At 45.0% G+C, this 16,719-nt stretch overlaps 1 protein-coding gene across 1 annotated transcript in view; it reads left to right on the top strand.

The window, feature by feature from the left end:
• The first annotated feature begins 1,073 nt into the window (after nucleotides 1–1,073).
• Nucleotides 1,074–16,719, top strand: part of LOC123239923 (leukocyte immunoglobulin-like receptor subfamily A member 2) — a 51,651-nt gene continuing 36,005 nt past the window's right edge. Inside the window, exons 1-4 of the mRNA XM_044667246.1 lie at nucleotides 1,074–1,107; nucleotides 1,410–1,448; nucleotides 1,625–1,912; nucleotides 2,878–3,171. Of these exons, the coding sequence (XP_044523181.1) occupies nucleotides 1,074–1,107; nucleotides 1,410–1,448; nucleotides 1,625–1,912; nucleotides 2,878–3,171 (655 nt within the window). The remainder of the gene's footprint in view (nucleotides 1,108–1,409; nucleotides 1,449–1,624; nucleotides 1,913–2,877; nucleotides 3,172–16,719) is intronic.

Genomic DNA, 16,719 nt, shown 5'->3' with positions numbered 1-16,719 from the left:
GAGAGGAGGAGAGTGTGGGAACAAGAGCCAAAAGGCAGGGTTACAGCAAATTTTTATGTACAATACCTAAGGATGCTATGTGAATGAAGGGGAAAGGATTCTGGGAAATAAAATCCAAGGATTCAAGATTTCTAATTACAAAATGAGTGAGAGTGAAGAAGGAAGAGGGGGCCTATAGCTAAGTGTGGGGTATGAAGAGGGAGGCTTCTGTACTTCCTACTTTACTCTAGTTTCTCAGTAAATATCCTCTTGTAAAAGAAATAAATATTGGTGAAATCAGCATGAGCTAAGCCATGTCACTTGGTTAATTGATATTGAAGACACAGCAACTGGCTAAATGGCATGGTGGGACCACACTGGTGGGGGCTCATTAGCAATGGGCATTAGGGAAATGGTGACCCTATCCTGGGGATTTGACCTGCCAATGTGAGTACAAGTTGGGAGAATAAGTACCAGCACATACACTCTACAGAAGCTAGAGGTCTAGACATCCCTGAGCATAAGTATAAGCTAGTTGGGTGGCAATTAAAACTGCAGAAGAGATCACCCTGAGCTCTAAGGCAGCAGCTCCCCAAGCTGTCCACCCATCAGCCCCTTATTCTGGGGTTTTGGTTTAACCTCTTGGCACCCAGAATCCAGGAATCCTTTTGTGTCTGTTTAGGGGTTGAACCCTCTTTAATGAGGCAGGGCTAGAGACAGAATCTGGTAGGGAGACTCTAGTGAGACCAGCACTGGCCAGTTATGGGGGGAGAGGAGGGAAGGTGTGAGGCTGCTCCTAAAGCTGACCAGAGGATCTGTCCCTGAGGATGGGAATTGAGTCATCAGGAAAAAGCAAGTGTTACATTATTCTGATTCCAGATGACTCTCCAACCATCTCCCCTCCCAACCCTGCTCCCTCCCCACTGCATTTCACCATTAATCAAGCATGACCTACAGAGATGAAGGAGGAGTGATGCTTATAAGACAGGCTCTGGGTGGGGAAAATGTACAGAGCTGACCCTGGTCACATTGTGAGCCTCAGACTAGCTCTAGGTCAGCCTGGGTCCCCTCTCCCACCAGCCTCTGGGAGCATCATGACCTCTGCTCACTCAATCTTGCTGTGCCTCGGTAAGTCCTCAGCAGCCCCTACCCTAGAGGAGACTTTACCCACCATCAAGTCCTACCTGCACCCACCCACCGACCTCCACTTTGTTGAGGAGGAAACTTTCCTCCAGAGTAGGGGAGTGACAAGTCTAAGGTCACACAGCAAGGTGAGGTTGGGAGGAGAGAAGCTGGGACTCTTAGAGGGGTCTCCTGGGGTCCAGCCTCCTTCACTCACACCAGCTCTAAGCCCTGGCCCTGAGCTGTCTCTCTCCTTCCTTTGGGGATGCTGGAGTGGAGTCGTGAGTAATGAGGGTCTTCTCTGCCAGGGCTGTGTCTGTGCAAGGGGACAAGGACCCAGGAAGCAGGTAAGTCTTTTCCCCCACAATCCCCCTGCCCAGAGGACACAACTGATCCAGGAGAGAGAGCTGGGGGAGGTCTGGGCTGGGTTGACAGGATCTATTTAGAGAGGAAACCCAGGGTGGGGGCGGGGTACCTACAGAAAGGGGATCCCCTGGAACTAACAGCTCTCCTTCCCTTCCAGATGGACTCCCCAAACCCTCCCTCAGGGCAGAGAATGGCTCTTTGGTGCCCCAAGGGGGAGCTGTGACCCTCAGGTGCAGGGCATCATGGGAGGCAGAAGAGTGGTGGCTGGAGAAAGACAAAGCATCTGGATGGGAAAATGTCAAATCTGTGAGACAAGCTGGACATGAGGGCAAGTTTTTGTTCCCATCTGTGACATCATCTGATGCAGGGCCCTACCGGTGCCTCTACAGAAATTCATCCTCTGGGTTGTCAAAGATCAGTGACTCCCTGAAGCTGGTGGTGACAGGTGAGGCAGATCACCCCCACCAGCCCCCCCTCACTCACAATCAGGGCTGGCTCAGGGTCTCCACAGTCCTGGGTCCCTCCCCAGCCCAGCCTGGCCCCAAGTGTCCCCTTGGCTCTGCCCTTCCTGGCTTCTCCCCTGTGTCTGCCTCAGCTCTCCCTCTGGGGCTGGCAGAAGAGGGGAGGAATCAGCATCTCTATAGCACCTGCTATGTGACAAGCACATTACACTTATGTCATTGGATCCTCACAACAACTCTGCTATGTAGGTGTTTGCGTGGTGTTGTGTAGAGATGGATGCATCCATCTCTACACAACAGTGGTCCCCATTTTACAGATGAGGAAACTGCGGCAAAGAAGTGGCATGTCCAGGATCACATAGTTTTTAAGGCTGGATTTGAAATTAGGCCTTCCTGACTCCTGGCCCAGGGCTCTCTCCTCTGCCCTATGAACTTCCTCACTCACATCTTGGGGCCAGATAGGAGTCAAGAGAGGCTCAGCTTGGACCTCAGAGGACCAGACAGCGCTGGGGGCTCCCTGGGGAAGGGGTCAGGACTAGTGGGGCATCTCCCACTGCCAGCCCAGCCCCTCCTAGAGCCAGGAGAGAGCAGAGGGTGGAGCTGCTGCTGCTGCCCAGACCTTCTCCCAGCTCAGGCCTGGGGCTTTGTTGGTAAGGATCAGGAGGGAGGGGAAGCCAGAGGCACAGCTGAGCCTCTTCCTCTCCTTCTCAGGTCTGTCCCAGGCGATCACCCAGGTTCTCCATCTCCTCCTCCTCTTTCTCTCTTCCCCCCTCACTTCCCCTCATTCCTTGCCCCGGAGCTGTCCAAGGTCTTTCTCTCCCCTCATACTCTGACTTTTCCTCTCTCAGAGCTGAACCTCCCAGCCCAGCCCAGGCCTCCTCCCAGCCAGATCTGCCCCCTCCCTGCACAAGGGCTGCTCCGGCTCTAACTCCAGGGTCTCCCCCTCCAGGCCTCTCTCCCCCGCCCTCCCTGGCAGCCCTGCCCAGCTCTAAGCCGGCCCCAGGACAGAACGTGACCCTGCGGTGTTGGTCAGAGGGATGGTATGGCTGGTGCGTCCTGCACAAGGATGGAGAAGAGATCAGCCGCTGCAGGACCCGGAGCCATGAAAGGGGGTATCAGGCTGACTTCTTCTTCCCTGCTGTGAATCTGACCCACGATGGCACTTACCGATGCTACGGCTTTCATAGTTCTTCCCCCTATGAGTGGTCCTCCCCCAGCGCCCCCCTGGTGCTCAGGGTCTCAGGTGAGGCAGCCCCGGCCCCTCCCAGCCCCCCACCTCTCCCAAGCTCCCTCCCTGCCTGCTCAGGGCCTGCCCCAGGGGAGCCCAGAGACTGGGGGGGGCAGAGGCTGGAGGCTCAGAGGGAAGGACACTGGGTCATCCTCAGAGAATGCAGACAGTGAGGCCTCTCCTCATGACACCTCTAGACCCCCTACTTCAACAGCCCATCCAGTCATGTTGCTTCCACATCCTGACAATATTCTATTCAGCCCCAGGAAGGGGTTTAAGGAGCTCAGAGGGGGACAAGAGGAGAGCAGAACAGGTCTGAGGTGGGGGGATGGAGGAAATGAGGGGGAGGGGAGGCATGTTAAACCCGCCCAGACCCCCCTCCTCCTCTCCCTGTTCCAGGCACCTCAATGGGTCCTCACCTACCCCAAAACTCTGAGACTTCCCAGTTCTTACATCCTCCCCACCCAGGGAATAACTGCTTGCTCTGAGGACAGGCTGGGGGTCTCACTCTCTCCCCCATTTCCATCCACCTCTATCTAGGCCAATTCTGAGCCCCCCTTTCTCAGGGGAAACCAAGGCATGAGGAGGGCTGGACAGAAGGAACAGGGACAAAGAAATGTCTAGGCTAGGGAAAAAGAAGGAAGGACAGGCCTGGTCAGTTATGGGGTGAAGGAGGGGAGCAGAGATGGGCAGAGCAGCCCCCACCTTTCACCCATATTCTCTCCTTACCTTCCCTGAGCCCTCCCTCTCCTCACTCACACAGCCATAAGTAGGACTAGGGGGCTGAGGGCTCTGCTTCTCCCTGGCTTCCCCAGTATAGAGGGAGGGGGGTCTCTCAGGCACCCACACCCCAATTCTCCTAAGCTGGAAGCACCAGAGGGCCCTCCTCCCCCTCATCCCTCCTCTGCCTAGAACAGTCTCCCACTGATCCAGCAGTCTCAGGGCTCGGGCCCAAGGCAGGGGGCAACCTCAGGACCCTGCAACCAGCCAAGACCAGGAGCCCTGAGAAGGACTCAGAGGGTCCCTCCCTGCCTCACCAGCTCCTCAATTCTTCGGGGATCCCTGTCTGCCCCCAGAGCCCCCCAGGAGCTCAGAAAGGGGTTACAGAAATCACAGGAGCATCAAGTCTCAGAGCCAGGCCAGGAGAGGTCCTGAGCTCGGGCCCATTTGACAGATGGGAAATCCAGGAGGCCCACAGAGAGGAGGGACTTGCCCAACATCCCTCACCCAGCAAGTCTGGGCAGAGCTAGGCTTACACCCCATCTATAGACTCTCCAGCTCTCCAGGCCTTTCTGGACCCCCTGCAGAGCCCCTAACCCTGTCCCTTCCTCATCCCCAGGGACCTCTCCAAGCCCTGAATCAGGGAACAGGCCTTCAGTTGAGTACCTGGAGGATTCTGAATAGAGGAGGGAGGCCTCGGGGCTGGGTGGCTAGTCCTGGTCTACCTGCCCCATCCAGAGTCTCCTCATTTCCCACAACTCCTCCTGAAGCTCCTTCTAATTCTTTCCCACCTCTGGATCTTTTCCCAGGCTGTGCCCCCTGCCTGGAATGCTCTGCTTCCTCACCTAATCCTCTTACTACGCAAAATGTCTCCGAGACTAAGCTTAGGAGTCACCTCCTACAGGAAGCCTTTCCTGATCTACAACATTTGTCCCATTCCCCTGTTGTTAATGATCCCACTCCTCAGAGGAGACTGAGCTATTTTTATAGGGGATAACAGAGCGTTACAGGAGAATGTGAGCCCCTGGAGGGCAGGAGCTATTCTGTTTTCTCTTTGTATCCTCTGGGCCTGGCCTGGCACAGGGTGGGTGATTCAGAGAAGTCTGGAGAACTGAATGATTGAATGAGCCTGGGGGGTCCCTGAGGACAAGGCTGGATCTCCTCCTCTCACACTGGGGCAACTCAGACCACAGGGCTGGGTCTCTTCCCCTTAGATAGGGGCCTCCACAAACATCAGTATTATTCTACCTGCTCCAACCTTTGTCTTCATCCTTAGCTTCTTCCAGTCACTCCTGCCTCCAAGCAGACATACTGATGAGCATTTCAGTCTTCCTCTTCCTGACCTTCCTTTATCTTCACTGAGATTGGTACCAGCCCAGACTGGGTGAGTTCTTGGTGCTGGGGGCCCCCAGGCAGAGGGTCTGATGGGAGTGATCTAAGCCCCGATAAAACCTGACTCCCCCTCTCCTTAAAGGGAAAGGGCCCAGAGAGGCAGACATCAGGAGGTAGGGGCCCTGCCATACCCCACATTTCTCCTAGACCACCCCAGTGTACCAGCCCCCCTTCTCAGAACCTCTCCCTCATCTTCCTCTGTCTTCTTCCTCCACAGCTCAGAACTAGCTGGAGCACCCTAGAGGAAACCCTGTATGAGTGACAGAGATGAGGGGCAGGATGGCCTGGGGTGTGAGAGGGCAAAGCCTGCCCTGGGAAGAACCAGTGTCCTGGCCCCTCATCCCTTCTCCTCATGTATCCAGATGCTGCTATGAATGATGACAGACAGAGGAGGCTGGACAAGAGGACATAGTCAAGTCACTCCCAGATCTCCCCTCCTTTGCCCAGCACTCTCCTTATGGGAGGAACAGAGAGGGAGACCTTCTCCCAGGTCACACACAGCTAGGAGGGCTGCTGGGTTCAGGACCCTTGCCCCTCTTGAGCCCTCCTGCCCCAATGCCCTCCTTAATTCCCTCACCTCCTCATGCTTCCTCTTCTCCTGCCAGGCTCTCCAAAGAGAAGATCCTCAGGAAGTGACCTATGCCCAATTGAACCACAAGAGCCTCAAGTGTGGGACTGAGTCCCCTCCCCAATCTGGACCAGTGGAGCCCAGTGTCTATGCTACCCTCTGTTGAGCTTAGCCCAAGCCTGGGGGCCCAGAGGAAGAAGCAGGTCCTCATCCATTTTCCCTCTGCTTTCAGAGACTAGATCCTGTCCTACCTCATTCCCAAGAAACCATGCCATTAAGACCTCTGCTTGCCACCCCAAGGGGAAAAGCAGAAAAGACAAAAAAGCCTAAAACTATGGGGAATAGTAATCTGTGGTACTCTGAGAGGGAAAGGACTTTCCTCTGAGTAGAATGTGCCTCTGGAATGCTGGGTCCCCTGACATCCTCAGAGGGGTCAAACAATGATTACAAATTGGGAATTATCTGCGTTCTCCCTACAATAGATCTGTCATTACACTGTAGGGTGGGAATATGCTGTATAAGAGAGGGCAGAGCATACTTACCTCTAGAGGAGAGGGGGAGGCTGGCCCTCAGGTGAGAAGGGGGATTGTCTGGGCCAGCCCTAACCCCCAAGCACCTGCACAGCATAAAAGTTCCATAACTTTCAGAGGATGCTGTAGCAAGTTCTGCTAAATCCAGGAATGTTTCTGACAGCCCCTGCTCTGCTTGCCTTGGCCCAGGATCCCTCCTCACAAGCTGAGATTACATCTAAATGCAGCATTCGCTAAATCTATTCAATCTATAAGTTAGGTCATTTCATTGACTTTCAGAGTCACCTAAAGAGACCTGGAATTGAAGACCAAGGACCAGGATTTGAACCTGGCTATTCTATTTTCCTAGCTATTTGCCTGGACCAGCCCCTTTCCTTGTGTGGATATCATTTTCCCACTCTGAAGAATAAATACCAATTAGTCTGGCTCCCCATTACTATAGATCCTGGAGTGTTCTTGCCCACAGAGCTCCAGCCAGCAGCCTTGGTGGGACAAGCTAGTAGGGAAGACCACAGCTCAAATGCTCCTTCTTCCAGAAGTTCATCTATTTTAGGGATTTAAGGAAGATTCTCCCTTCATCCATCCCAGACCCACAATACTCCTAGGACTGTCCCTTCTCCTCTTCTCCCTCTTGTCTAAAAGGAAAACCAGATTTTAATTTCTCATTAATACACTCAACACCATAATGAAAAAGTTGGCTTCTGGCTGAAGTCGATTCCTTTGTTTATTTATTCTACATGTTGATACAATTTTAATATTCATTTTCTGATATTTTGCACTCCATTCTCCCTCTCTCTTCCCCAAGATGGTAAGTAGTATGACATGTGCTGTCCACGGGTTATCATTCAATACACATTTCCATGTTCATTATGTTGTGAAAGAAGACACATATTGCTTATATGAGAAAAACCTTCTTGGAGGAAATAAAGTGAAGAGTGACATGCTTGAATCTGCATTCATATTCTGTCACTTCCTTGTATGTTGATGGAAAGCCTTGTTCATGATGAATCTCTTGGAGCTGTCCTGGATTCTTGCCTTGTTGATAATAGTTATGTTATTCTCAGTTGATCATCACCATTATTGCTGTTATTGTGTTCAATAGTCTCCTGGTTCTGCTCCACTCACTTTGCATCATTTCATCTAAATAGTTCCAGGGTTTTTTAGGGATCATCATATTCTTCATTTCTAATGGCACAATAATATTCCATTTGAAAATATCAGAACAAAAGAATCTTGAGATTAAAAATATAGTCAAAGCTAATTTTGAAGAAAATGGTGAAAGCAAGATTCAATTGCAAAGGCAATTTTCTTGTTGTGGTTATATTAAAATTCACAAGATTGATAAGTGCTGAAAACTTCAAAGAATTGATTTGGATTAAAAAACTAGAATGCAAAAGGCAGGAAACAAACTTAATTTAGCTCTTTCTCAAAAGAAAAGCATCCTCCTAGCTTCCCAAATCTTCAGAGTGACTTAAGTATCTAAAAGTAGGTCAATGGATGATGGTTTAGGGCCAGTATCAGAAGGATTACAGGGTTTGGGAAGGCCAACAGGATAAAGCATACAACATACCAAATGCTTGAAAAGTATGTTCCTATATACCTATAGGATTGGTTATTTTATATGACTTTAAAGGTTTAAATAGATTCTACTGGCTGTGGTGTATAAGTTCAAAACTATTATTTGTATAGTGTTTAGAAACCCTGAATTAAAGCAAATGACTGTTGCACTGCAAGCTAAATTGGATAAAATGGAGGAATGTTGTTGTGATGGTGTTAAGCATAACAATGTTAATGAAAGTGGTCAGCAAGCTTAAGAGGGGGTGCTGAAACATCCCAACATCCCTCTAAGCTTAATAGGGAAACTGAAGCATTGAATGACAAGGCTGCTTCCTTGTTTCCTTTGTGAGATTTGACCTATTTAACACTAGATGTAGGGGATGTGCATGTAAGAACACACAAGCATTTTTCCTCAACTGATTTAGATTCAATTAACACCTCATTTTTACAATGATCCCCACAAAATCATCAAGGTATTTAAAAGGGCTATTAAAATTTTTGATCCTGATTTCTCTGACTTTTCACTATTGATGGAAGAATTGCTAACTAGAAGGGAAAGAGGGCAATCCATTGAGGAAACACATAAAAATGCTGCTTTGACCCCATGGCATGTTAATTTCTAAGAACTTAATTTAAACTCAGTAGAAAACTACAGATTTCTTAATCAAGCTAGGGATTTCGTCAATTTTTTGTTTTAGGTTTTCAAATTTCATCCATGTGCTTGGTCTGTCAGAACAAGTCCTCATTGCTATTAATAATGCCTCTCTATACTGACATAATCTTGTGTAATCCTGTTCATTATTGAAGTTCCATTTTGGGTCATTTCATGGCCAATTAATTGCTTTCCTTCCTTGGGCCTGAATAACGAGAGAGATAATCTTATTTTCCTCTGTTAAAAAGGCTTGCAAAAAAAAAAAAAGGCTTGCAGTAGGTTTTCAATATCCACCCATGCAGGGTCATATGTGCAAAAGATACCCTCTAGTTCTCTGATTATCACCATTGGTTTGTCTTCAAAAGATGGATTGTCTTGTTTGAATCTTTCAGTATCTTGGGAGGTGAATGGTAAATTGTACCTAAGGGAAACTACATCCCCATTCTTATTAAAGGTGGATACTAACTTCAGGGGGTATATGGTTTCAGCTGGATTATTTTGTATTCCTGTCTGTAGGTTTGATGTTTGGTTTTCAATGGGATAGGTAAGGGAAGGGGGAGAAGTAGGTAAGCTGAGAGGGAAAGGTTCTGGGAAGGGAGGAACAGAGGGATAAGAGGTAGGTACAGAAGGGGTAGGGGGAGGAATAGATTTGGCAGGGGGAAAAGGGGCTGAGGCAGGGGCAGGAGGGGCAGAGGGTTAAAAGTTAGGGGCAGGGGGAGGAGAATATGAATGGATATAAGGCAGGGAGAGGAGGTATTGGGGTAGAGGCTGGGTGGGGGGAGATAGGTTGAGTGTGAGGAACAAGATTGTGTAGAGTAGGATGGGACAGAGATAGAATTGGCTCCAATAATGAGGAAGTTTGGAGAGATTTTTCTGGAGGATTTTTAAGTTTCTTCCAGTGTTTTTTATAGAACTTTTTATCTCCCATAAACTTTCATTTTGAGCTTTTAATTCAACTCAGAGTGCAAACAAATGATCATCCTTTTGCTTTTTCAGGTAGAATATGTAGAGTATCAAACCTATTTCACCAGCTAAAGAGAGATACCGTAAAATGTCCTCTGAACATATGAGTCATTTTAAACCCAAAAGAGACAATGGTTGTCCAACTTGGGTTATGCTGGTAAAATCCATGTNGGGTTAAAAGTTAGGGGCAGGGGAAGGAGAATATGAATGGATATAAGGCAGGGAGAGGAGGTATTGGGGTAGAGGCTGGGGTGGGGGGAAATAGGTTGAGTGTGAGGAACAAGATTGTGTAGAGTAGGATGGGACAGAGATAGAATTGGCTCCAATAATGAGGAAGTTTGGAGAGATTTTTCTGGAGGATTTTTAAGTTTCTTCCAGTGTTTTTTATAGAACTTTTTATCTCCCATAAACTTTCATTTTGAGCTTTTAATTCAACTCAGAGTGCAAACAAATGATCATCCTTTTGCTTTTTCAGGTAGAATATGTAGAGTATCAAACCTATTTCACCAGCTAAAGAGAGATACCGTAAAATGTCCTCTGAACATATGAGTCATTTTAAACCCAAAAGAGACAATGGTTGTCCAACTTGGGTTATGCTGGTAAAATCCATGTTATCTGGTGTAATTTTTAAAATTTACTTATTAAATTCATTGTAATAGGCAAAAGGTCACTTTTCTGAGTGGTCCATTAGATAAAAATTCTAATGTATTTTTAAGGAGAAGGAAAAGATTTTAACTTACCTTCCCAGGTGATAATTGTACAACCAGCAACAGAAAAAGGCTGACTTGAGATAGTATCTCCTATTTCTTCTGGCTTCTCCTCTTTTATCCTTATTGCAAATAGAGGAAAGGTAATATATTTAATTGCATGTAATCCTCATGTCAAATCCTACTTGATTTCAGGGCTGGTCAAATTTTCCTTGTTAAGGGCATACAGTTTGCATATCATATATCCTTACCCTATGTAAAAGGGTAGGGAAATCCCTGGGATATTGAAATAAATAAATGGTCAGGTGGTTTTGAAGTGGTTTACCTCAGAAAGTGAGTCCAGACACCCAGAAGTTCAAATTAGTGGATCTTACCTAAATAGCCAGGGCAGTTTCCTAGTGAAAGCTGCACTGGACTAAAAATTACAATGCAGTTTTTATAGGGTGCAGATATAAAGCAAATGTTCATAAATGAAACATAACCTTGATGAAGTAAGCAAACTTTATCATCTGGAAGCTATTTTGGTTATTAGCATGGGAACCAGGACTTTCTATCGTGTATCTTATCCTGGATCTGGACTGTGTTGCTTTGGTTCTGAGCTGACCTTCACAGGAAGGTTCATTTCTGATTTCTACTTTTCTCCAAAGAAAAATGGGTTTTCTGGTCAGTGACTTAGTTTACTTCACTTCAATCTCTCATTTTCTTGTGTGTGTGAGTCAAACTCTTGACTCATGTTTGGTGGCCCATGGGAGGGTAGTGGGACTGCATTCTATATCACCAAAGAATGGTTGGCGTAGAAACAACAGGTTTCTCCCAATGCCACACAGGAAATCCAGCCCCCTTCTATTTCGAAGTAACATCTCAGCCAGCATGATTGTTTTAAGAAATTAACAGAGGTTTCTAACTCAATGAGGTCTAGATCCATTTGATGAGAGAGTGAAAATGTTGACTGCCTTGAGTCAGGGCAGTAGGACCTAGGGCTTTAGTACTTCCCACCCCCAGCCCTATGGTGCTGAACAAGACCAGGGATGTGTTCATCAGTGTTTTTTACACTGTCTTTGGGGAAAGGCAAAGTGGAGGCACTTTCCAACACCAGGCCTTCAGGGGATCAACTTGAGAGGCTATAATAATGCTGAAACAGTGAGGGCAAGAAATGGAAGGCTGAGGTCTGCCTCAGAAGTCACAAACAGGTGCCATTAACCTGCAAGTCCCCAAGGGTGAAGATAGGCTCATATCCCCTTTTACACAGGGTTTTGGCCTCAATGTCTGTGATGAAGTCAACACACAGAGCGTGGGGAGGGTTTGAGTCACTCACAGATCCCTGGATCCCAATACCAAAGCAATAAGAAGGTTGAGAGTTCAAACAGAGGCAGCAGTCAGATGTTTTGGGGGTGGGGGGGTGAGGGATTAGCTGAAGAGTATATTTTCCTTGTACCAGTCTCCTTGGTGATTTGCTGGCTCCTCTGTTCTTCTCTTGATTCTTTCCCCCTTCTTTGTAACATTGTCACATGTTTGGCTATTGTCGTACATCTTGTTGGACGGGTCTCTGGTCCAGATACTGGAATGTGTGAATTGTGTTGCTTTGTCAGTTGTGTTAATCAATTGAGTGTGGGTTTATGTTTTATGCACTTTCTTAGATTTCTGTCTCTTGATCATTGATTTGTTCTTCTTGTTCTAATTGATTTGGATGTTCTGTGATTTGTTTTTCTTTCTTTACATGACTAGTGTATATGTGTGAATTCTCTGTAACTTGGCTTTACAGTTCTCAGATGATGGTCTCTGTGTTCCTTATATACACTCTTCTTGAAACCTTTTGCCTTGATGTAACTTGGGTTTGTGGATTCAATATCCATGTGCATACAGGTTTTCTTTGGAGGTATAACATTCTCCATCATTGGAACTAGAAATCCAGTGTTGCTCAGATCCCACCCATCTGCTGTGCCATCCTTGCTACAGTCTACTCCACATTTCATTGGCAGTCTTTCTCTGTTTTTGTTTTTCTTGTGTGCTCTGCACTTTTGATGGATCATTAGTCTATTCTATGTATGGAACGTAGCCACTGACATCATTCTTCAATACCTATGTCTGGTTTACTGAGTATAGTATAGGTCAGTCTTGATATAGGCTTTTTAATTGCTCTTCACAATCAGAACTTGCGTCATCGGAGTCTATAAAACAGGGTAGTTTCATGATGGTTTGCTATAATCTGTGTCTAATTGCTTCAATGTCCATATCTGCTAAGTCATTTTCTGGTAGCATGCTTGTCATGTGTAGTTCATTGCTTTCTGTTCTTTGATTGACTTGGCTCAAGGGTGCAATTGTTTCTGTAGTTGTAGACCCAATGCTTTTGCTATTTTTGGAGATATTTTGAGGACACTTTTTATAACACCTGTGTCAATTAGTGCAGGATATATTTTGTTTCCAACCCTAATCATTACATGTAGTTCCTTGTTTTCATTCTCTTGCTGAACTTGTACCACTGGGGCTGTTGTTTCTATGGTATCCAAGTATTTCCCTTGTACTATATCCATCCCAGTCTGTTCCCCTCCCACAATGTTTTCTTCCTCTTTGAATGTTACTTCCCCTTGCCTTGTGTGATTTATTATTGTCTTTTTGTATGACCACTGTCCCACGTGGTAGTGTGGATTGGTACATATGTGTTTTGCCTTGTGCTGTCACGATTAGTTGTAATGTTACCATTTGATTTTGTTTCTATTATGGGTTTTGGGTAAGGAAAAGATTCATTTGCTTCCTTGATCATTTCTTCTTGAGATTCATTCTGGTTTGATTCAAGGAACCTTTGTCTGTGATTAAAGGTTTCCTTGCATTGCTCTTTTGTTTCTTCGCAGTTTGCATTAGCAAGATTGAATTCAGGTAGTGTTGATGGATACATCAGTAAACAACAAAGATTTTGTATTGGTATTGTTTCCCTCTATTGCTACTTTTGCTTTTGTATGTGTGTTCTCTTTTTCCTTTCATTCTCTCCTGCTTCTGCATGAGTTTGTTTGTTTGCTTGCTCTTGGGATTTCTTTAATCTATTTGATCTTTCTGCATGCTTTTCTGTGTGTTTATAAGCTGAAAGGATTGATATTCTTGAGACACAACTTATCCTGGGAGATGCTGCAGGAATGAATTCTCTGCTTTTTGGGTTTAGCTTTGAAGTTACCATGATTTCCCAATAACTCATTTCCATTATCACTTTTCCTTTTATCTTGGCGGTGTTTGCTTGTTTGCATGTCTAAAGATCTTTTTCTAATCTTTCCTTCCCAATCCCATGTGTAAAGATTTGCTTTGCTTTGTCTAGTTCTTTAGCAGTTTGTGTTTTAAGTTGATCAGAACATCCACATGATTTTGTTTCTATAGGTTTTGCTCTTGTGGTAAATTGTCTATCAGTGTGATTTGATTTTGCATGTCTGTAGATTCTTTGACTGTGTATGTTAATAATTTGAGGTTTGTTTTTGCTTCTTCTTGTGTATTGAATTGATTTATGTCTTTGCTTTTGCTTTTTCCCATAAGAATATCTCTTGTGCTGTCTTTCCATGCTTTTGTAAGTGCAAGTATGTCTGTTTGTATTCTGCTTTGATTTTTTTCTGTTCTTTGTTATTTTTGTCCCATAAATTTCATTTTTTATATCTTCCAGATCTTTGACTAATTACATCTCCTCTTCTAGTCTGCCTTTACATTCATTCTCTGTTCTACCATCCCCATTTTCTATTTTTGTGTCCCGACTTTTCTCTATTTGGCTTCTTGTCCCTTTCTCATCTTTGCACTCTTTTTCTATTGCTTTGAGTGCTTATATTGGTTCCTGGTTTCATGCACTGGCTTCAGTTCCAGAAAATCTTGGCCTGTCACCTTGTGAAATATACCCTTCCATGGTCTTAACGTCAAGTGCTGTGTTATTTGTATTTCTTGAAACCCCACAATCATGATTGCAGCATCTGTCATTTTTCTTTGAATATGCATTGTTTTGGCTGTATTTTGAGTTGGTGTAAGTATTTGTATAGTTTCTTCTATTGTTATTACTATTAGAGAGTTATTAAAGTTAATTTGTTGCTTGTAATAACAATTTCTCACAAGATGGCCTGGTTTCCCACAAAGAAAACATTTTCTTGTATCAGCATTTTGTCTTGGCTGATGCTGGGTCTTAGTGATGTTATTTCTGGCCTGCAATGTGGCTAAGTTTTTTATCTCTTCTATTTCCTTATGTTTGGTTGTTGATTTTGCTTCCTTTAATTGCCTTTTGAGATCAATAATTGTTTCATCCTTAGTCTTTTCAGTTTGCCTATCTTTGTCAATTATCTCCTGTGACCCAAAATGGACGTAAGTAGATATTTTTCTCAAATCTTTTAGGGGTAGCTCCTCCCACCCCAGGCAATGCAATTGGAAATATGGTTTTGTGGGTTAGCTGCTCCCTTTTACAAACTGTCTGCAGATGTGCTGCAGATTTGTCTCAGCCAGATCCCTGAACCCCAAAATTAATTCTTCGGCCTTGAGTAATCTATCTAGGAAGATACTAGGATGTTCCCCTAACTTTTGCTTTAATGCCTCAGAACTGACCCCAGGCATTTGGCCCCTTTGCAAAATTGGACATCATTTCAGTCAAAACCTCCCTGCAGCATTTTAAGAATGGATGGTTAAGAGGATTAGACAATTCCAGATCAGAGTAATGTTCTGGCCATGATGTAAGTCTACTATTAGTTCTTGTTTCCTGTATGAATTGCTGTGTTTGTGTGGGTGCAAATAATTCCTCTAATAAAATTTCTATGTCCCAGTAAGAAGGATCATAAAGTCTTATGGCTCTTTTCCATTCTTTTAAGCACTTTTTTAGATTTTCATTGGAATCTGGCATTCTGTTTTTTAAACTCTCAAGGTCACTACTTGTGAAGGGTCTATGGGTCTTTAAATGTACTATTCTCTGGTCTTTTTGAAGGATGGACATGTCCTGTATGAGGAGTATAGGAATTGAGGCTTCTGCTCCTTTAACTGTATTGTGGCTATTGCTTTCAGTGCCCTGCTTGTCAGTTTCTTTTGTCTCTACTAGTTGCATTATTTTTTCTTGCTCTTTTGCCTTTTCCCCAAACTTTGTCATCTCATCTTGTATCATCTTTACTAACTCAAGTTTCAAAGTTGCCAAGGAGCAGAAGTAATTAGCTTGTTAAGAGCTCTGCAAATAGCTAAGGACAAGAAAGTTAACATCTACACTGACAGCAGCTGATTTGGAAGAGGATAGAGTCTTTATGAGTTGTGAAGGAAGATGAATTACTCACCATTTTGAACTGTTATTTAACCCGGCTGTGAGCAATTGCCGGGGATCCTTTGGGGCTCATTCAATAGATAACATTCCCCCCCAACTTCTCATCCCTGATTTATCCATATTGGGGAACTTCCTTTTGTGTAACAACCCCGAGCGTGTAAGGGTTAAGTTTAGTGGTTGGACTTAAATTATGTGAAATAACATGGTCACTGGTGTTATTATATCTCAAGTCAGAAGTTTATTTATAAAATAGAGTGGGAAACAATGAGGTAGAGAAATGTGAGAGAGATTAGAGAAGATAACTATATTAGTCCTCAGCCAGGAGAACTGGTAGTGAGCAACTATGAGGCCTCCTCCAAAATGGAAGCTAGTCTTTTAAGGAAGTAGGAAAGTAGTCAGCCCATTTCACTCACTCAACAAAGTAGTCCCGGAGTCAGAATCCAAGGTTGATGCCACGATCCAAGCTGTAGTCTCCAGTGAAGTTCCCTTGAAGACTATCTCCAGAAGACACTCTTCAATAGTCAACTTCACTAGACTGCTCACTCAGAGATGTTCATGGCTTTTATGGTGATTTCCTATCCCTACCCTTTTTCATGGGGGCCAATCACAGTTTCCAAATTGTCCAAGTTCTCACTTTTGGATTCATACCTTTCCGTGATCTCTTAAAAAGGTGGAGCTCTTTAAGTATTTTGCTGGCTTCTCACTGTAAGAGGGGGAAATGGGAATTATTATGGTTGGACTTGATATTTAAATTTTGTTCACTAGAAATCGATGAACTCGATTTCAAAATAAAAGAGACCCAAGTCAGGATGACTTTTATGGTAGTTTATTTACAATTAGGAAGGTTGAAGGTAGAGAAAATGAGAGAGAAACTCTGGCCCAGACCAGAGGCCTGAACCAGATAGGGATTCAGAGGCCTAAGCAGAGGGGGCACAAATGTTAATTAAACAAGGCTTCTAGCCACAAGGCCTCCTCTAAGAAGAGAGGCCTCCTTGAGGCTAGAGCCTCCAGAAATGCCAAGGGAAGAGAAAGAGAGTCAACCTAATTTACCCATGTGATAATTCAAAGGGAAGCAGTCTGAGGTCTCACCTAAGCTCCTTCAACACCAAGTTCAAAGCACCAAAAGCCCCACACAGGAAGTTACCATCATATTTAAAAGATAGCAGCTTTTGTCACTTCCTGAGTCCACTTCCAGTTTCATGTGGACAAATGGCAGCCTC

Source organism: Gracilinanus agilis, chromosome 3, assembly GCF_016433145.1.
Source record: "Gracilinanus agilis isolate LMUSP501 chromosome 3, AgileGrace, whole genome shotgun sequence".
Classification (NCBI taxonomy): Eukaryota; Metazoa; Chordata; class Mammalia; order Didelphimorphia; family Didelphidae; genus Gracilinanus; species Gracilinanus agilis.
The sequence above is the reverse complement of the archived record's forward strand: the minus strand, read 5'-3'. Positions and strand labels throughout refer to the sequence as shown.